Raw genomic sequence first — 21469 nt, 5'->3', positions numbered from 1 at the left:
AATTGTGCCACTGCACTCTAGCCTGGGTGACAGCAAGACTCCGCCTCAGAAGAAAAAAAAAAGGGGGGCCAGGCACAGTGGCTTATGCCTGTAATCCCAGCACTTTGTGAAGTCAAGGCAGGTGGATTACAAGGTCAGGAGTTCAAGACTAGCCTGGCCAAGATGGCAAAACCCCATCTCTACTAAAAATACAAAAATTAGCTGGGCGTGGTGGCAGGCACCTGTAATCTCAGTAACGCTGGAGGCTGAGGCAGAGAATTGTTTGAACCTGGGAGGTGGAGGCTGCAGTGAGCTGATATCATGCCACTGCACTCCATCCTGGGCAACAGAGCGAGACTCCATCTCAAAAAAAAAAAAAAAAAAAAAATCAAACTGCCATGGAAACTGCTTTACCCAAAATTTTGGTCCACGCCCTTCACTGGATTACCTATTGAGGCTAACAAAGTTCAGCCATGTAAACAAATTTGTAGACCGGTGAGTTTGTATTGCTATCTCATGGCTAGAGTTCAAAGGTAAAAACTATTGAATCTGTGTGTCTGTGTGTGGGTGTGTGCGTGTGTGTGTACATGTCTAGATGTGTTTATACATATACATTTATTATATGTTGAGTCTACCAAGTTGGTTTATAAAAAAAAAAGAGCACTCATAAATTAAGTCCAAGCAATTTTCAACTCATAAATTAAGTAAATTATTTAATTAGGTAAATTATTTACTTAGTTTTCAATTTCATTAATTAAGTAAATAAGTCCAAGCAGTTTTCATGAGACTTAAGTAAATCTTCACTAAACAAACTGGCTTTGAAATTATAGGTAAAATAGGCTGGGTGCGGTGGCTCACGCCTGTAATCCCAGCACTTTGGGAGGCCGAGATGGGTGGATCACAAGGTCAGGAAATCAAGACCATCCTAGCTAACACAGTGAAACCCTGTCTCTACTAAAAATACAGAAAAAAAAAAAATTAGCTGGGTGTGGTGGCAAGTGCCTGTAGTTCCAGCTACTCGGGAGGCTGAGGCAGGAGAATGGTATGAACCCAGGAGGCGGAGTTTGCAGTGAGCCAAGATCGTGCCACTGCACTCCAGTCTGGGCGATAGACCGAGACTCTGTCTCAAAAAAAAGAAAAAAAAGAAAAAAAAAAAGAAAAAGAAAAGAAAAGAAATTACAGGTAAAATAAAAATAGAAGTATCTTCAGAATTGTCAGCATATATTTTTATCTGGGTTTTATATTTGTCTTTGCTAGATATTTTGAGATATCAGGGTTTGGCATAGAGGTTATAAAACTATAAACCCAGCCAAAACAAAATTATCTTTCTGTGAATTTTTTGATAAGTATGACTAATTTAATGTTATTTTAATGAAAGCAGCTGAGTCTTCTGAGTTATTGGTGAAAATACCCATGTAGTTGGCCAGGCGCGGTGGCTCAAGCCTGTAATCCCAGCACTTTGGGAGGCTGAGGCGGGTGGATCACGAGGTCAGGAGATCGAGACCCTCCTGGCTAACACGGTGAAACCCCGTCTCTACTAAAAATACAAAAAACTAGCTGGGCGCGGTGGCGGGCGCCTGTAGTCCCAGCTACTCGGAGGCTGAGGCGGGAGAATGGCGGGAACCCGGGAGGCGGAGCTTGCAGTGAGCTGAGATTGCGCCACTGCACTCCAGCCTGGGCGACACAGCAAGACTCTGTCTCAAAAAAAAGAAAATACCCATGTAGTTAACTTTAAGGTTCTTATTTAGATGAATACTTAATATTCACAGGTTATAAAATGGTTAACAAGGAAATAAATGATACATAAAAATCTAGATAAATTGCTAAAAATAAAATGTATTTATATACATTATGTAAGTGCTATAGTTGAACTTTTTGTGTAATTTAAAACCTTATAATTATTTTTGATGTTCATTAGATACCCAAGTCATTTCCAATTAAGAAGAGGTTATGGTATGGGGAAATATGTTTCTAAAAATTGTGGAACTATTATCTATAAAATGCTAATATCTGATAGTTTAGGATTTCTTGCTTCCTAGGGTTTCACTAAAATGTAAGGTTACTAAGAATAAAAATTATAGTTAATTATAATTCTGTATATAAAATATACCAAAGAAGATGTGCTCTTAGTGAGAAAAAGAAGAATTTTGTCCAACTCAAAAGTTATCTAAAGGTTAATTCAAATTATAGACTTTTTTTTTTTTTTTTTTTTTTTTTTTTTTTTTTTTTGAGACGGAGTCTCGCTCTGTCGCCCAAGCTGGAGTGCAGTGGCCAGATCTCAGCTCACTGCAAGCTCCGCCTCCCGGGTTCACCCCATTCTCCTGCCTCAGCCTCCCGAGTAGCTGGGACTACAGGCGCCGCCACCTCGCCCGGCTAGTTTTTTGTACTTTTTAGTAGAGACGGGGTTTCACCGTGTTAGCCAGGATGGTCTCGATCTCCTGACCTTGTGATCCGCCCGTCTCGGCCTCCCAAAGTGCTGGGATTACAGGCTTGAGCCACCGCGCCCGGCCCAAATTATAGACTTAAAAGGTTATTTATGAAACAAAGTAGAAAGGAACCAGTAAGTAGGGGAGAGAGATGTGAAGAAAGTGACGGATATGAAGATATATTTTTGTTAAGGAAGGTTACAAAGAAAAAATAATTTTTCACAAGAAAAAAGTCTTGTATGGCAAATTTTTGTCCTAAAATGATTGGTTACTTAAAAAAGAAAAGAAAATTTAGGAAAAACAAAGTCCAAGCATGTCACAGATGGTCTGTGTAAAGCATATGTAGTTTTTTCCTGTTTCTGTGTGTGTCTATCTTCATGAATATGCAGAGAAAATAGAAAGTTGAAAAAGTTTAGATAGTAAAATATTCTTTAAAACCTGATAGAACATTGGAGAAGTCTGGCTAATTAACATTGCTCAGAGTTAAAGGTCTTACTCTTGATGAAGTAAATTAAGAAATATTGCCATTAAATACATTAGCGGTTTAGTAATTTTTTTTTTTTTTGGGGACAGAGTCTCACTCTGTTGCCCAGGCTGGAGTGCAGTGGCGCAATCTCAGCTCTCTGCAAGCTCTGCCTCCCGGGTTAATGCCATTCTCCTGCCTCAACCTCCTGGGTAGCTGGGACTACAGGTGCCTGCCACCACGCCTGGCTAATTTTTTGTATTTTTTTTTAGTAGAGACGGGATTTCACTGTGTTAGCCAGGATGGTCTCGATCTCCTGACCTTGTGAACTGCCCATCTTGGCCTCCCAACGTGCTGGGATTACAGGCATGAGCCATTGCACCCAGCCAGCTATTTTTTTTTTTTTTAATAAGAGTTAAGCATGAAGCCAGATTTAACATGGAGCCAAATAGCATGTAAATACCTACATTGCTTTGTTTCACACTGTATTTGCTCTTCTGCATAGATAGGTATTTACTGGTCATGTGCCTGAAGTGAATTTCTTAATAGCACAAAACATATAGTGGTGTTGGCAGCCTTAAAGACATTAATTTGTGTGCAAGGAACAAAATATTATGTGCTCTTTTAGGCTATGGGTAATACTGTAGCATCCAAGGTCAACTGATAACTGAGTAGGAGAAAGATCTGGGATTGGTTTCCTGTTTGTTTTTGCTTTTGATTTTCAATTATTTGCTCTTTGTTTGCCTTTGGGTTTTACTTATGTATACACATATATAAAACCACTGATATTTTTTAGTTTTTTAATGGAAGGCTTTTATTTTGTTCTGTGAATAGTCACTTTATTTCTATGTATTTCTAACAAGTCATCATTTGTTCTATTTATTTAGAATTCCTAAGCTACCTTTGTCAAGCCTGCAAAAATTGATAGAGCACACCAGCCAATTAAAACATGGTTGATTTTGTTTACCTTGAATGATCTGGAGAAGACTTTGTTTTACAAGTTCTGAGCAGAAATAGTACATACACTATTTTTGTTACTTGAAAAAGTAGGTGAGAATAAAAATGTTTAAATGTTATTTATTTCCAAGGTCATTCAACTTAATCAATTTGAGTTGGTTTCCAATCTTTCCTTTAAGTAATGAGAAAAAAAAAAACTGTGATGTGGGTACAAAGTTTTAATGTTTAGGAAAGATTGGCCTTGTCCTTAAAGAAATTATATTAATTGGGATTTTTCTCAAACTAATTTAGTTGTGTTTACCATTATTAAAACTAAGTGACATTCACTTGGATTAAGTAATGATAATTAAAAAGTGAGAGTTTCTAGTGATTTTTGATCCTAAGCCATTTATCACTGATGGGCCTTCATTTGTGTACTAACAAAGTACGCACAAGTGTTGCACTGATTTGAAGATTTTAGTGGTGCAAGTTACCTAATCAGTTGTTAGTACTGTATCTAGAAACCAATCTTGTAAATATGTGATGATATCCTTTTAAAATAGCTGAAAAGAAGTTATACAAAACTTTCAGAACCATATATTAAGATGGATGTGCTTGTTCTTACTTTGTCACTGTTTTGTTATATAATATTTAAGTGAAAGGAGATTAAAGAAAAGGAAATTAATATTGAATTTACAAAATTGATGTTTGTGTTTACCATCATTTTAACCCATTTCCCATTTAGGAAAAAAAAAAGTGCAGCTTGCTGCCAACACTCATTTAATTTTACATAAACATGCTCTTTGAGGGTGAAGCAAATCTGATTTTCAATGTAAAAATAAAATTAAAAACTCTTCTTGGGTTATTTCTAAACAGAACTTGTCTCTAATTCTAATGTATATGATGTTACATTAGGATTAGAGATGAGTATTCTTGGGGCAAACAGTAAATAGGTTAAATAATGGAAAGAAAAGTTAGTTGTCTTACTTTGGTAAGTTTAGCATAGGACTTACCACACTTTGATGTTTTCAGTTACAGTTCTGTCCCTAGAGCGCTAGCAACTAGACATATGCAGTGAGCAACCTAACTCTTTAATACAGTGGTTTAAAGTATTGCAGGCAGTAACTCAGACACCAAATCACAGTGTTTTAATTTGTAACATATTAGAGGGAATGATAGGACTTTCTGCAGTATAAATATCCTATTGAGTAATCCTTATGCTATTAAGTTACAGGGCTTTGAATCCTGGGTCTGAAGAAGGCACCAACCCCTGCTACATCTTTAGTATTGACACCAGTTGAAGCCTCATCTTTAGACCCAGGAGGAGACAATCAAAATGAACTGCTTTCATGAGACACGGCCAGAAATCAAAACTGTTCAATCCCTCTAGGCCCAGGGACTATTGCAGAAGCAGTGGGTGCATAAGATTTTAAGGGCTGATTTTGAGAAATAGTATTAGTTCAGAGTTTTTCTATAAATTAAACATTAGTATCAAAAGTGCACTAATGCAAGACCAGTGTCTGGGCCCATGTGTCAGAATAACATGGTTTCCTTGGAGCACTGATCTGGTCTTTCATAGAAAATTGTAAAAGATTATAAAAAGTATATAGAAATCTTACCTTATGGTTAAACTGATTAAAATTAGATAGATTTGTTTATAAGGCTTTATTAAAATTAACTTTAATATTAATAATACACCATACAAAGGTAAAATATGGTTTTCTCTTTTGAAAATTTTTTCATGGAAGAGATGAGATTTTTGTTTACCTTTTGAGTAAAACTACAGAATAAAAAATAGAGGGAGAGAGGGAGACAGATTTAGTTGGTCTCATGCTGTGGTTTTTTTTTTTTTTGAGACAGAGTCTCACTCTCACTCAGGATGGTGTGCAGTGACACAATCTTGGCTCACTGCAACCTCTGTCTTCCGGGTTCAAGTGATTCCTGTGCCTCAGACTTCCGAGTAGCTGGGATTACAGGCATGCGCCACTACGCCTAGCTAATTTTTGTATTTTTAGTAAAGATAGGGTTTCTCCAGGTTGGCCAGGCTAGTCTCAAACTCCTAACCTCAAGTGATCCACCCGCCTTGGCATCCCAAAGTGCTGACATTATAGGTCATACTGTCTTTTGTTCAGGTCTTATTGTTCAGGAAACTGAGTATGCTATCAAAGAGAAAATGTTTTTGTATTATAATTGTGGCTAAATACCTGTTTTATAGTAACTTGTGATCCTATTTTGTTATATCAAGTGTCTTAAACCTTAAACAGGCTTTTCAGCAGCAAATTTTCAAGTTCTAAATTCAGTATTTTTGTTCTTAAATTAACTTTTCTTGGATATTAGGCTTCCTGAAGTCCAAGAGAGACATATTAGGCTTATTTGTTATGTTAGAATTACACAAGAAGCATTGTAAATTGTGAGGTAGTATTTAACTTTCTTTGCGTTATATTTATATACATATGTTATTAATACATGTTCCAGGATTTATGACATTCTTGAAATTCTAATATGTCTAAATATATGTTGTCAGTAAGTTAATGATTATGTTATTATTATGTTAAATTGTTATATGACACAGAAATGAACAATTTTCTTGTCATCTGTGTCTTTGACTATGGCTGCTTTAAGACTTCTGTCATCCACAATTGTTGTTTTGATTTGATCTTTCTCAAAAAAGTGACTTATAATCAGCTACCATCCAGGGCTTGCTTCTTTGGGAGAGTTCATGAAAAGGACTATTGAATTCAGGTTTCTAATAACTTTGGAGATTGTGCCATTGGATGACAGAGAAAACTTCCACTGCACTAATTGGAAGGCTGATGTGCTCATACACATTGCTAATCCAATATGATGGAGAGCAGGAGTTGATTGCATGGAGTGAGCTAATGGAGGACTGTAATACTTTTTACGTTTTTTTTTTTTTTTTTTTTTTTTTTTTTTGAAATATTGCTGATTCTTCTTTTGTCTTTCAGAGTCAGGATAGTTTTTTCTTTTGAGATATTTATAACCTTGAAATATACTTTAAGTGTACTGAGTATACATTTGTAAACAAAATTTGAGTCATATTTCTCTCTCTGCCTAATTTTTCCAGAATTTTTAAACTATTTGTGAATATTCTTAATTCATGGCAATGTGTTAGTTTGCATATGTTTAATAAGAATCTGTTTTATTTTATAATGAGACACAGTTGGAGGTTATTTTCCCAAGGCTTTGACTGAAATGGCCTTGTGAGAGGTTCCAGTGAAGCCAGTTCAGGATAGCCTATGTGAACCATGGTTCTTGCTGCACTTTGTGTGGGTAATCAGGGCACTAGAAAACTGATGCTTATTTTGCAAGTAGGTTGTCCTACTGTGATTTATCTTTGATGCAAGTGGGGGAATGGAAACAGAAAGATTGTCTTTTAGAAGAAAACTCTAGGCCGGGCGCGGTGGCTCAAGCCTGTAATCCCAGCACTTTGGGAGGCCGAGACGGGCGGATCACGAGGTCAGGAGATCGAGACCATCCTGGCTAACACAGTGAAACCCCGTCTCTACTAAAAAAAAATGCAAAAAACTAGCCGGGCAAGGTGGCGGGCGCCTGTAGTCCCAGCTACTTCGGAGGCTGAGGCAGGAGAATGGCGTGAACCTGAGAGGCGGAGCTTGCAGTGAGCTGAGATCGGGCCACTGCACTCCAGCCTGGGCGACAGAGCGAGACTCCGTCTCAACAAAAAAAAAAAAAAAAAAAGAAGAAGAAAACTCTATATTAACCTTTGATTCCTAAGTGACCACATGGTCACCCATGGTATGGAGCTGCCCACAACGCCTCTCCTCAGCACGGAGCAGCCAGAAAGATCCACGACCTGATTCCCCATTTGAGGAACTGATAAATAAAAAGGGGGGACTGAAACCAGCCCAGTAATCCTACAGAGAGTTATTTCCAGATAAACATAAAAACTGACTCTTCTGGTCTTAAAGCTTGAAACTTAAATTTGTTTTATCTGAGTTCCTTCCTCAGGAAGACCTTCAGGACTCTCAAAAAGTATCAAAGACCTGAAACGCAGTCTCAAAAACTATCAATGAACTAAAACTCACCAGATCATGGCATTCAATGTGACTCCAGGCCCTTTGTTCACCATGATTGCTTCCTTGCCTATCCCAAGTTCCTGCTTTCTCACACATTATTACATTTTTTCCTTGCTATATAAACCCCTAGTTTTAGTCAGGGAGATGGATTTGAGATTGAGCTCCCATCTCTTCAGCTGCACCTGCCAATTACAGCCTTCTTCCTTGGCAATACTCATTGTCTCAGTGACTGGCTTTCTGTGCAGGAAGCAGAAAGACCTAGAGCGAACCCCTGGTGTTTCAGTAACAGCCACTCATATTGGCTCAGAATAAACCTCTCTAAAATATTTTGCGGAGTTTGTTTTTTTCTGTTGACACCATTAATATGGCATTCTCTCAAGGGCAAAATTCTAGGCCAAAATAGATCAGCCACAGTTTGTTGGAAGGAGACATTTATGACAAAGGCCATGGCAATATTTTGGGGGTGATGGGACTTTTTATATCCTGACTGCAGTAGTAGTTTCACAACCCCACAACTGCCAAAACTTTCAGAACTATATATTAAAAGGGGGGAATTTTACTGTAAATTATACTGTAATAAAAGGGGGAAAAGGCATCTGTATTCGAAAGACCAGGCGTGTTATCCATTTAAAAAGGCACATTTCAAACATGATGTGTACAGTGATCCAGTTTACATATTTAAAAATAAACACGTGCATTTCTTACATCTAAAGAATAGATAACGATTTGCTGGTATCCCGCTGGGGAGTAAAATACAAGGAGGCTTTTATTTTCTGTCTATACCCTTATTATTGGTACCATTTTAATCATTAAAAGTAAAAAAGTTGCTTGTAGTTAAATAAACTTCCCCAGTACCTAAATATCTTTTTGTCCAGTGGCCTAGACACACACAGCCGCTTTGCCCCCAACCAAGCACATGGCAGCCCCCTCACCTGGAAGAGCCGTGTCTTCATGTACATGGTGCCGTAGCCTTCCCGGTGGCTGAGGTAAAATGTGCCCGTGAAACTGGAGCCATCTGGCCACACGTAGGTACCCAGGCCATGGCAGTGGTCCCGGTAAAACTGCCCATGGTATGACTGTGAGATGGAGAAGTTGGTGAGAAATTGCTGCTCTTCCAGAACCTGACGGGATGCCCTTGAGGCCAAGCCACCATGCCTGGTTGGCAATGAATGGGGACCACCCGGGGCTGTGGCAGAACTCAGGGGTGCCTGGCATGCAACTATTAGAGTTGGCACCTGAAGCACCCAGAGGGATTACCAGGCAGTCAACCCGACAGCCAGGCTCCCTCTCTTCTCCGCAGGTGGGGGACTGTGGGGAGGCTTAAAACTGCCTAGACATCCTGAGTCAGGAGAGCACAGACCTGCCTTCTCCCTGGTGACCTTGACTTTAGGTTTGGGGGGTCCTGTCCCCACTCAGGAGCCCCATGCTGCTGAGCTCCCTGCTAGGTTCACAGGTGACAGGCTGGCCCTGGAGGTTGGCTTTGGGCCCCGGTGGGCACAGGGCAGGACTCTGATTTATGCCTCTTCATCACTGGTTGGACACGTAAGCTCCACAAACAACAGGGGTGAGTGTGTCAGAGACTACCCCTCTACCAAGGCCCCCGGAGGGAAACAGAATGTGACATTCATGACAAGGGCTTCCAGCCAGGAGACCCTCATGCTGAGTGCCAGGCACCACGTTTTTCTGAGAAACAGGATGGGCCTGGAGTGCACACACAGCCATCATGCTCACAGTCCACCCAGACCTGACCCCGACGTGCAGGGCATGGCAGTTTTCACAGCTTCGTATCCCTTCCCTTTCTTCTGACAACAGATATCCTCTCCCTACAGAGAGGATTCCCCAAGGGACCCAGCCCCAGAGCCTGGGCCAGGCCTGGCCATCCAGAAGATGCCTTACCCCTGCCCCACCTTGATGGATTTGACCAGTTCATGCATCCCCAAGCCAGACCAGCATCCTGCTGGGGCCTTTCTCTTTCCCAGGGGTGTTAGATGCCACCCCCAGGAGCTGGGCAGATGGAACAAGGTCAGTCTTAGAACCCCCTCGTGGAAATGGAAAGAGAGAGGGCCTAGTTAGATCATTAGAACTCTGGATCCAGGCAGGCCTGAGGCTACCTCACCCCTGCACTTTCCATTACAAGCACCAACAGAGGCCTTTTCAGTTTCAGCTGCATTGAATGTGGGCTCAGGACCTAGCCTGGGGGTGCAAAACTTGTCCTCATTTTGTCTTTTAGAACATTCGCTGCCTTCTGCTTAAGCCTAGACACAGGTAGTTTCACCAAGGTAAACGTACGAGTTGCTATGGTAATTCATAATTTTAAAACGTTTGCCCAGAATAAGAACTTACCTTCTTAAGTCACAGCTTCCTCATCCTGCGGACCCCAGCAAACCATGGGTGTGATTCTGGAAGCTGGGAAAGATGCTTTTCTCTGGACATTTCTCAAGAAGGAAAAACTTTAGCCTAGCATCCTTCCTATTGATGGGCCTAAGAGTTCCTGTCCCATCACTCCTGGAAGGAGAAAGGCCAGCCACCAGAGGCTCTGGGGGAGGAGTCGGAGAAAGTGTGGAAGCAGTTACCTCGCCTGTGGGCCAAGAGAATTCGCCATATCCAAGCTTCATGTTCAGCCCAAACTCCCCTTGGTATATGCAGCCATCCTGCCACTCCTGCACACCCTGGACAAGCTGGATGTAGGCCTCCTTCAGGTCCTGCGCCCTCAGCGGGCCCTCAGATTCCTCCTCTTCCTTCTCAGAGGATGCTAAAACATCCCTAAAAGGACAGGAGCAGAGGGAGGGAAGAGCGAGATGGCTGCAGTGCCTTCAGTGAGTGCTGAGCACAACCCCTGAGCACAACTCAACATCTCATTTCATCCTACAGCCCCGGGACAGGTGCTGCTGCATCCCCACTCCACAGGAGAGAAAACCAAGGCACAGAGGGTACAGCGATGGCCCAAGGTCACAAAGGAAGTGGAATGCATACTAAGGCGCCAACGGATAGGGGAGATGCTGCCAGGCCCGTCGGCCTGTCCAGCCCAGGCCTGCTGGCAGCATCTCCTGAGATCGACGGCCCTCTGTCCCACTCCAGCTGCCTGTAGGACATGAGTGCCCACAGCAGGGTCCTCATTCAAGAGCCAGCAGTGCCAGCCCCAAGCTGGACAGAAAGCAGACTGCCCATACATGTGGACCCATGGAAGGTCGGAAGGCATCTTGAGAAGCAGCCAGCTCATACTAGGATGGACAGGTGGATGGGTGGACAGATGGATGGATGCAGGGCTGGGGAGTATGCTGCAACACAGGGGAGCACAAACCAGGGTGGATTTGCCATAACTCACAGGGCGTCCACAGATGGATGGGGCATGTCAGATCCCCCACAAATGGACAAGGTGTCTCAGACCACCACAGATGGATGGGGTGTCTCAGACCCCTACAGAAGAACAGGGCGTCCCAGACCAGCACAGGTGGACGGGGTGCCTCAGACCATAAAAGATGGATGGAGCATCTGAGACCCCCACAGATGGACGGGGCATCTCAAAGGGCCTTCCATTCTCAGCTGTGCAGGGCGAAAGTCCCTGGCCAAGGTGCCGGCAGTGTCCCTGCCTAGGGAGGGTCCTCTTCCTGGCCTGTGGAGCTGCCTTCTCATTGGCTCCCCATATGGTAGTGAGAGAGGATGGGGGAACTCTGGGCTCTTCCGCTTCTCATAGGTACACTCATCCCATCATGGGCTCCATCCTCACCACTCCATCTAAACCCAGCCACCTCCCAAAGTCCATTGTTGGGAAAAGGGCTTGTGGGAAAAGGGTTTGTGGGGTGGCTGTATCAACTGGCCATGAAAATATGGGACAGTAAGTTGTGGAAAGCCACAAGAGGCCTCTGAGGAGGAAATCCTCCTAATCGCCATCATGTTCCCACGCTCAGAGCAAGATCCGGTCTTTTATCTGTAAACATGGTGTTGGAGTAGAAAGACACTCCTTTGAAGCACTGGAATGTGGGCAGACGTGCAGGCTCCTAGTGAAGCCGCTCCCACTAGCTACTCTCCAGTAAGTTAAAGATATGTTGTTTGAGCACAAAGGAGATTCATTTAAACTGCTACTCCTATAGATTATGTGTATGACGCACTGCCACCCTTTCACAGTTTCACCCTGAACATCTGCTTCTCAGATCTAAGTGACTGTAGTCAATAAATAGCGTGGAGACCGGAGCTCTGAGCCTTTTGCAGCCTCCATTTTGCAACTGGCCCCCTGGCTCCCCACCTTTCAACTCTTAACCTGTCTCTTTTCAATCCTTTGTCTCCACCAGAGTTTGGGTACCCTACGGGTGGCGTTGAGGCTGGTCCTCAATACCCATCACACTGGGCCAGGGCTGGGACTGAGTTTTGAGGCCCACAAACAGGGACAAGCACGATGGGGTGACAGGGACCTCCTGGGATGCTGCAGTGAGGCTCCGGGGCAGCCCCTGGCTCAAAGCAGCCCTTGCTGTGAACGACAGAGCTGTGAAGCTCGTGAGGGAAACGCCCCCTCCCTCCACTAGGCGGCGACACGGGTGGCAGAGCGCGCAGGCGGGGCCAGGAGAAGGTTCCCATGACCATCTGCTGTCGTTTTCCTCAGTGGCTGCTGATACAGCGGTGAGGCTTTCGGATTTCTCCAGAAACTAGTTTCTCAGGGAGTAACACAGTTCAGCGATTTTTACTGCTTGCCTTAAGGAGAATCCCGGCTAACCCCAGGCCCCAGGTCAGGGTCGGGCCTCCCTGCCAGAGTCCCCCGCACCGTGTGGCGAAGACAGCGTCATTCTTCAGGGGCCGCAGTTCCTCGGCAGCGGAGGTCTCGCCGCCCTTCCCCTCCAGCGGGCGCTGGGGGCTGGCAGCCCCGGAGACTTGGTCGTCTAAGCTAAAGGAGGCACGGCCGCCTTCCATGTCTGTGGTCTTCCAACCTGGAAGCAACGTCAGGACCGCACATTTGCCCCCAGGGCTCCCGCCGGGAACTCGGAGAGCGCCCAAGGCCGCCCCCGCAGCCCCTGCGCCTCAGAGAACCCAAGACCCGCCCTGAACCGCGCCGGAGCCTGGGCCGCCACCCACCGGCCCCGGGCCACCATCCCTGGGAGTCCTCAGGGAGGCCAGTCGGAACCATGGGCAAACTTCGCCCGCGTCCCCAGGTGTCCCTGTCCCTTCGTGGGCGGGAATCACAGCAAGGGCGGTCGCGGTCACGTGGCCGGGCCGGGCCCGCGCCCACTGTCGTCCAAGGAGCGCCGCTTACAGCGGGTCTCAGCCGCGGGCCTCGGAAGCCAGAGCGCTCGGGAGACGCCGCGCTCACCTAACCCCACGCCCCCAGCCCTTCGGCCCCTCCCCGGGGTGGGGACGGCGAGCCTGGCCCCCACCCACCGCCCCACGGAGCTCCGAGATCCCCCTAGCCCCGGCTCCCAGCGCCCCTGCCGCGGGACCGCACCAAGCAAGGCTCGGAGAGCTCGCGTCGGACAGCACGGAGACCGACGGGACCGCAGCCACAGCGGACGCCAGCGCTCCCGCCCCGACTGCTCGCCAGCCCTGCGCCTCCGGAGAGCGTCGCGTTTCCCCGGAGACAGCCCCGCCCCGTGCCCGCGGCCACTCTCCGGCTCCACCAATCCCCGCGCCAGGACGCACCCGTCCCCGCCCCCGGGCGTGCCCGCCCTCTGTGACTTCAGCGGCTCCGGTCCCGGCCGCCAGCCCGGCCTGGGTCCCAGCCTCCGGCTTACCCGGTCAGCCCCTGGGCTGAGTGCCCCTGGTAGAGAAAGCGCTAAATTCCCCCAACCCTCCCGTGAAGGCGGCACGGGGAGCGCCGTGGGACACCTGAGGAAACTAAGGCCCAAGTGTTAACTTGCCCTGATCACCTGGCACGTGGAGCCACAGCTTGATCAAGCCCTGCCTGATTGCAGCCCCAGCCTTTGTCCATTCGGTAAATGTGGAGGGCGCAAGGGGAGCTCGAGGCCTGCGGAGGGAACGAGATGAGGGAGGCCGCAGGAGTCACCGCAGAGAAAAAGGATTGGCTGTCTTGGACCAAGGGTCTTAGGGAAGGCCTGCTGGAGAGAGCATTCCTGATGGGGCTTCACAGGATGCACAGGAGCTCTCTAGGCTACAGAGCGCATTTCAGGAACTGGACTGGGATGTACAGAGGCACCACGGTGGGAAACAGCTGGGCCTTCCTGGAAAAAGAGGAGAGGCTCTTGGAGGGGCAGGGCTTGCGTTTCTCAACACAGACTGCCTCTGAGAACAGGGCAGGGGGTGTGAAGGGCCGATGCCCTGGCCCTCCCCACTGACTAACTTTCCAGGGACTAAGGCTGGGCCAGGATTCTGGGGTTCTAGGGGCACTGCCTCCACATGCCAGTGCCTGTCTCTGAGTTCACTTCTCTCTACTGTAAAACCTCATACCACGACCCAGTACAAACAACTCAGAAAAATGTTTCATTAAAAGTTCACCATACTACATGCATGCACTCTAATATTTTCATGTAGTCTATTTCTCTAAAAACTAAAATGCTTATCATGACCCACAGAATTGATTTCACAACCCACATTAGTTGTGAATTACAACTTGCTAAGGAGTCAGAACCAACATGTAGAAATGCTCCGTTCTTAGCAAGTACATTCTGGTTACACTGTGGGGGACTAGCACCAAGTCCAGGAGACAGAGGCTGGCCCAGACTGTGTGTGGCAATAAGGTGCAGAGACATTTAGGATGAATTAGCTCAATGGTGTGGGAGCATGATGGTTCAAGTAGCAGGCTTTGGAGCAGAAAACCCGCCTCAACCATCCTCCAACCATAAAGGGTGATGATTCATGAAACAGTCCACAAGGAGGGACTTCAGGTTTTGTTCGATTCATTTAAGTGGCCCAACAGTGGCATCAAGGACCTTGGCTCTCCCATCTCCTCTGCTTTCACCCAAGCCTGGCTTCCCCTTATGGTCATGAGAGAACAGAGGAGCCTTCCAAAGTGCTCTCTCCATGGGTTATTAGACACCAAGCCCATTCCCAGAGCAGTCACAGGAGTGTGGCCTTTACTTTTGGCCAGAGAAGAGCCAACTCCTAGAAGGTGGAGGGAGACAGTGTCCCAACCTAATCAATGGTTCCCATGAACTATGGGGAAAAAAAGGGAATTCCACTCCTTCTCCATCCCAGGAAAGCTGGAGTCCTTCCTTAGGGTGGAGGAAGTGGGAAACAGATGCTGTTAAGACCTCCACGGAGGTGATGTCTGGAGCTGCAACCGGTGAAGACCTGGCTGCAGACATATTTGAGTCTTTAGCTCAAGAGTGAACCCCAGGCTGCAATAAAGATCTGACAGTTACCAGTGCTAGATGGCTGATGGCACAAAGCAATGAAGATAACCCCGAGGGAGACTTCTAAAGCTGAGACTTCAATCGCTAAATGTCTGCAGGGCTGTGAGACAGTTGCTTCTCACTGTATCCATTCCCTGAAATTACCAGACGTCAGAAAAATTGAAGGGATCTTAAATGGCAACTTCATGGACATTAAGTGACACTAAATTTTTTAAAGTTACAATGCTGACCCCAATACATTACTAAGATAGAGCAAAAGGAATAGTGTGGTCTATGAAGAAGTGATGAAAAGAGAAATTAGTTTTATTTTACGAGTCATGTGTTATAATACACAGAAAAAAATGCACCAGTTACAAAGCGGGTCACAAAAAGGAATAAACGTAAAGCCGACGACGCAGTCACTAGGGAAAGGGGGAAGACACGGGAACCACGCAGCCCGGCGTCCACAGGCACGGGGCAACCACGGGGCCCTAGCCCAACGACGGGGGCACGCAGTGGGCAGCCCGGGCCGAGCCACGCCTCCGCGCCAGGCACCGCAGTAGAGCGGACAGGGACGCCACTCGGCGCAGGCGCGAGCCCGGTACCGCAGGTCGCCGGGGCAGGAAGGACGGAGCCTGAGGACGGCGAACAGGGCACTCAGAGCGGTCCAAGGCGCCGGAGCCCTGGCGAGGCCTAAGCCTTCTGCCATGCCCCGGCCCCCACGAGGCCCAAGCCCCGGCCTGGTCCACCTCGGAGGCCTCTAGGACCCGGGGGCGCCCGGCGGCCCGCCCGGCTCCCACAAATAGACTCCTGGGTGGGTGCCTGAGCCCCAAAAATAGATCCTCAGGGCGGGCGCCTGAGCCCCAAGCAGACTCTTCGGCAGGCGCCATGGGGCCGGGAGACGCGGGACGCCGCGTGACCGCCTCGCCAGTGCCGCCGCCGTTCGTGCGAGTCGCGCCCTCGCTCTTCCTCGGGAGCGCGCGCGCCGCGGGCGCGGAGGAGCAGCTGGCGCGCGCGGGGGTCACGCTGTGCGTCAACGTCTCCCGCCAGCAGCCCGGCCCGCGCGCGCTCGGCGTGGCAGAGTTGCGCGTGCCCGTGTTCGACGACCCAGCAGAGGACCTGCTGGCGCACCTGGAGCCCACGTGCGCCGCCATGGAGGCCGCGGTGCGCGGCGGCGGCGCCTGCCTCGTCTACTGCAAAAACGGCCGCAGCCGCTCGGCCGCCGTCTGCACCGCCTACCTTATGCGGCACCGAGGCCTCAGCCTGGCGCAGGCTTTCCAGGTGGGCGGGCCTTTAAGGGGACCGGTGTTTCGACAGGGCCGTGTCTTCCGGGGACGGGTTTTCCGGGCGTGGCGGGCTTCGGGATTGGGAGAGGCACTTCCGGGAGGGGCGGGTCTCCCTCGTAAGGGCGGGCTTAGGGAAGCGGAGAGGCACTTCCGGGTTGGGCGGGGCCCACTCTTAGAACGGGGCCCGCTTTGGCCCTTTCTGGCCATTAGGGCAACTCGGGGTTATTCAATGCACTTCTTGTTTGCAGATGGTGAAGAGCGCTCGCCCGGTAGCGGAACCCAACCCGGGCTTCTGGTCTCAGCTCCAGAAGTATGAGGAGGCCCTCCAGGCACAGTCCTGCCTGCAGGAAGAGCCCCCAGCTTTAGGGTTGGGCCCTGAGGCTTGAGGCTTGAAGCTTGAATCTTGAAGGCCTACTGCCTGGAGGAAGGATGTTCCTGCACTGATACTGGAGGCTGGTCTTTACCCTCCTTCCTCACTGTCACATCGAGTTTTCCTTTCTGTGTGTGTGTGAAACACAGTGCTTTTAATTTTATATTTCTGGCTGAGCTGATGAACAAATTATCTTACAGACACAAAAAGAAATACATTTGGTAAAACACTGAAGACAAATTAAGAAAAAGCAAATAGGGGTCCTCCATTATTTATACCCCAGAATCTTGAGTGTTTGGGAGTGCCAGCGCGGTCTACCACTCTCACTGAAGGACATGAGTACAGACTACAGTCATCAGAATCTGAGTCATAGGTGAAATCAGGAAAAACAACTCTTCTTGCGTTTATTTTTAGTAGTGTCCTAAGAATGGACTAGTTCTTCCTGCGTGACCACAGGTGCTTCTGTTTGAGAAAATGCATACCCACGTGGGACATTTAGAGCTAGAGAGCCAAGTTGACGAAGACATTGTTGAAGGGCAACTTGGGGGATTGGGGAAATATTCTCTTCACCAGCCCCTCTGCAATAGAGCTGGAGTCGTCCTATAAGAATTCGGACAATTACGGACATCCCTTTTCTTTCTTTCTTTTTTTTTTTGTTTGAGACGGAGTCTCTGTTGCCCAGGCTGGAGTGCAGTGGCGCAATCCCGGCTCACTGCAACCTCCGCCTCCCGGGTTCAAGCGATTCTCCTGCCTCAGCCTCCCGAGTAGCTGGGACTACAGGCACGTGCCACCACACCCGGCTAATTTTTTGTATTTTTAGTAGAGACGGGGTTTCACCGTTTTAGCCGGGATGGTCTCAATCTCCTGACCTCGTGATCCACCCACCTCGGCCTCCCAGAGTGCTTGGATTACAGGCGTGAGCCACCGTGCCTGGCCTCCTTTTTCTATTACTAGAGAACTCCAGGACATTAAGAATTTCAAAAGTGAATTTTTCTCCCATAGCTTCTATGGTGACAGACTATGGTGTTCCTGTAGTGAAAACAAAGCCAAGTTTTTTTGCTCCTTTCACTAAAGCTGCTTCATCTGGGGAGGAAGCCTGGTAGATTACATAGTTCCATCTCTCTCAGGGGTAACAGTGTGGCACGCAGATAACAGGGTAACAAATTGTTCTATATAGTTTTCTGTGGGATGGCCATTCTCAATGTTCTCAAATAAATTGTGGTCATTAAAATCTCAGGGCTTGGATGGAAGAAGGTGTTGCACCATAAATTACACCTGCAGTGGTACAATTCTTAAATCTCTTAATATTGCAAGTGAGCGTTCCCATTTTATCAGAAAATAAATATTTTACCTGCTCAAGTTCTTCACTGAGATTGAATGTGCTGACCACAGTGTGGACACTATTTAGTTTATAATGCACATCTTGATTCTGGTTTATAAACTGGGCCTGAATATATTTCACAATTTCCATAGTGACCAGCAGACTAATGGGGATAAGGTTCTGTTATACAATGATGAATACCAGTATGTCAAACACAATGCCGTGGAATTTGCTGCAATAAAGTAATAAACAAGAAAGCATTGGCAGCTTTGGTAAACTGCAGACCAAATGTCACCATACTTTTTATTCCATAGCACGGCTCCCACACAGCTCACCATGGACATGACCAGAGCAGCAGGAACCAAAGGGAGACCCACACATTGTCACTTTCTGATCTCGAGGTGATTTGACAGAATTCTGCAGGAATTTGGTTTCAAATCCAGTGTAAACAGCTATGGCAGTGATCCACTGAGCATTTCTTTTTTTCTTTTTTTTTTTTAAGACAGTCTCACTCTGTCACCCAGGCTGGAGTGCAGTAGCGCCATCTCGGCTCACTGCAAGCTCCGCCTCCTGGCTTCATGCCATTCTCCTGCCTCAACCTCCTGAGTAGCTGGGACTACAGACACCCGCGACTACTCACGGCTAATTTGTTTGTATTTTTAGTAGAGACGGAGTTTCACCGTGTTAGCCAGGATGGTCTACGATCTCCTGACCTCGTGATCTGCCCGCCTCAGCCTCCTAAAGTGCTGGGATTACAGGCGTGAGCCACCGTGCCCAGTCAGTCCACTGAGCATTTCTAAGCTGTTTGCCTCTTAACAAGACCTGGTCAGGGCCGGGCGCGGTGGCTCAAGCCTGTAATCCCAGCACTTTGGGAGGCCGAGACGGGTGGATCGCGAGGTCAGGAGATCGAGACCATCCTGGTCTACACGGTGAAACCCTGTCTCTACTAAAAAATACAAAAAACTAGCCGGGCGAGATGGCGGGCGCCTGTAGTCCCAGCTACTCGGGAGGCTGAGGCAGGAGAATGGCGTAAACCCGGGAGGCGGAGCTTGCAGTGAGCTGAGATCCGGCCACTGCACTCCAGCCCGGGCGACAGAGCGAGACTCCGTCTCAAAAAAAAAAAAAAAAAAAAAAAAAAAAAGACCTGGTCAGTCCCAACTGGAACAGGGCTTTTACCACTAAGGCCGAAGCTCAGCTATTGAAATGATGATCAGGTGCTTCACAGTCTGTTTTTCCAGATAGGTCTAACAGCTGGTTTTCTGTTTGCATTTCAGCTGTTTCTGGCAAAGCCTGCCATGTCTTACATTTGTCTCTTTCCAGATTAGATGTTGCTATATAAACTCATCGACTGAGGCTCACTGGAACACATGAAGACTGTGTCTGCAGGAAGGAGCTCCCCGTTCGCCTTCACAGTGTCACCACATTCACCTCTTTCCACTTAATCGTGTGCTGTGAATCCTGTCATAACAGTCTTGTGTTCCTTAATTATTTTGTCTGCATGTCATTTATAATGTATAACCTCTTTAATGCCTGAAATCATCATTATCATCATCATCACAGGCAAGAGGGTTGTATATTTCCCGTTGGAGACACATCTGGAATTTGCTGCAATAAAGTAATAAACAAGAAAGCATTGGCAGCTTTGGTAAACTGCAGATTCAAAAATTGAGGGAGAAATGACCACACACTGTACTTGACTGTACATACAATTGTTGACTATGGGTTGCAGAAATTTCTCTCGAGCATCGTCACCACTTTTGCTCAGTTATCAGTAGTAATAACAGCAATCAAAACTAAAACTGCTCCAGATGCCTCTCTAGGAAGTATGGTTTTCCATCGTTCCTACTGCTTTCTTCACAAGAGAATCCTCCGCCTCAGTGGCAGGCTGAAGGGCCCGGTCCGCGGTCTTGCTGCCAGTGACCTCCGAGCTCCATGGTCCCGCTGCACCACGGCCGCCCAGTGCACCTGCCTCCACACTGAGTTTTCATTTTTCCCAGTTAAGCTCCATCTTCCTGAAATGCAGCTCAAGAGGGTCTCTGTCCCCTCTTGATGGTGGGGCAGGGGTCTGTGCATCAGACTGCACAGACCCCTGCACCACCTGCACATACAGAATATAACTACATGTATGTGTATATATTAACCAATGACTACATTATCTGTGATTCACATGTATTACACACATTTTCCTTTTCTTTCCCCACTCTTATTTAAGGAGTGTTGATTCTAGAATAGTCTTTAGACCACAGGATGTCCAGGAGAGGTTGTGTCTGAACTAGAGAAGGAATCACATGCTCCATCCACCACGTGCTGTACCACCACGTGCTCCGTCCTCTCCCTGTGGTCAGCTCAGCTTATTAAACAAGCCTTGGTCAGGAAAATCTAAACCACTTATGGAACTGTGGGCAGAAAGAAACTGAATGCAGGGAGAAGGCTGGGAGCCAAGGACAGGAGATGGGACACAGGGGAGTCACAGGGACCTGCCACCCAGATCCTCACTGCCTGATGTCCTGGCTCTGGAGGATGCCTGGAGGTGCCAGCAGAGCCTCCTGCCTACCAACTGCTGAAGCCACAGGGCATCTCCTTCCTCCCACCTCCCGCTCACTGGTCTCATCTTGGCACCGAACATGGGAAGCCCCTACTGTGACAGGCAGGGGAGAAGGAGGCTGTGCTGACGGACGGCCCGGTGAGGAAACCTGGGGGGCTTTCAGCATCTGCACCCCTCTTCTACTTTGACCTGTTTCACCAACACTGCACCCCAACCTAAAGTCACATAGCTACTGTCAAGCCCGTGAAGTGCTGCCTCTCCCACCTTGGGAGGGTGGAGCCCCATAAGCCACCACTGGAGGCATCTGAGCATGTTGATTCCTTCTCTAGTTCAGACACAACCTCTCCTGGACATCCTGTGGCCTAAAGACTATCCTAGAATCAACACTCCTTAAGTAAGAGTAGGAAAAGAAAAGGAAAATGTGTGTAATACATGTGAATCACAGATAATGTAGTCATTGGTTAATATATACACATACATGTAGTTATATTCTGTATGTGAGAATGATTAAAATACTGTGATTGGCTCTTATCTGTCTTTTCCAATACTCGTTCCATGTTCTACCCTCAGCCAGTGCCTAAGCTGCTTGTGGCCTTCACCTGGTGGTGTGACTCAATCCTTAATTTTTAAGGCCCCAGGCCCTGCGTGGCTGCCCACACAGGTGCTGTGGCCTCTGTTACCTGTACTGCACCACCAGAGAGAAGTAGGAGGCACCACTCTTCCTGGCCCCGAAGCCTCACAAAGCCCCATGCCCACCTGCCAGGGCCAGTCCTGTGTTGTCTCATGCTTCCGTGGCTGGGCCATGTCTGAGCCA

General features: G+C 47.5%; 2 protein-coding genes across 9 annotated transcripts in view; one reads left to right on the top strand and one right to left on the bottom strand.

Moving 5' to 3' along the window:
• Positions 1 to 13425, bottom strand: part of ANKMY1 (ankyrin repeat and MYND domain containing 1) — a 74899-nt gene extending 61474 nt beyond the window's left edge. The window contains 4 exon segments of the mRNA XM_010359127.2: positions 8792 to 8935; positions 10433 to 10622; positions 12616 to 12778; positions 13291 to 13425. Coding sequence (XP_010357429.2) covers positions 8792 to 8935; positions 10433 to 10622; positions 12616 to 12761 — 480 coding nt within the window. The 5' untranslated portion in view covers positions 12762 to 12778; positions 13291 to 13425.
• A 2088-nt stretch (positions 13426 to 15513) lies between these two features.
• DUSP28 (dual specificity phosphatase 28) lies at positions 15514 to 21186 on the top strand. Of its 8 annotated transcripts, none has more exons than XR_004053314.1 (4): positions 15514 to 16414; positions 16668 to 17245; positions 18425 to 18511; positions 19431 to 19732. XR_004053314.1 is itself a non-coding variant. In XM_010359133.2 (2 exons), the coding sequence occupies exons 1-2, from the start codon at positions 16022 to 16024 to the stop codon at positions 16803 to 16805; spliced, it is 531 nt and encodes a 176-aa protein (XP_010357435.1). In that variant the 5' UTR covers positions 15514 to 16021; the 3' UTR covers positions 16806 to 18628. The 8 variants fall into 8 exon arrangements, 1 of the variants encoding a protein (XP_010357435.1); XR_004053312.1 differs by having other exon boundaries at positions 16668 to 17945; XR_004053317.1 differs by lacking the exon at positions 18425 to 18511 and having other exon boundaries at positions 16668 to 16871; positions 19436 to 21186.
• The last annotated feature ends 283 nt before the right edge of the window (positions 21187 to 21469 follow it).

The sequence above is a fragment of the Rhinopithecus roxellana genome, chromosome 14 (assembly GCF_007565055.1).
Source record: "Rhinopithecus roxellana isolate Shanxi Qingling chromosome 14, ASM756505v1, whole genome shotgun sequence".
Taxonomy (NCBI): domain Eukaryota; kingdom Metazoa; phylum Chordata; class Mammalia; order Primates; family Cercopithecidae; genus Rhinopithecus; species Rhinopithecus roxellana.
The sequence above is the reverse complement of the archived record's forward strand: the minus strand, read 5'-3'. Positions and strand labels throughout refer to the sequence as shown.

Bases quoted from the DNA above. Each gene is read 5' to 3' on its own strand.
- DUSP28 (XM_010359133.2), top strand. From the start codon at position 16,022: ATGGGGCCGGGAGACGCGGGACGCCGCGTGACCGCCTCGCCAGTGCCG. The intron at 16,415-16,667 runs GTGGGCGGGCCT...TCTTGTTTGCAG, and splicing joins GCCTGGCGCAGGCTTTCCAG to ATGGTGAAGAGCGCTCGCCC.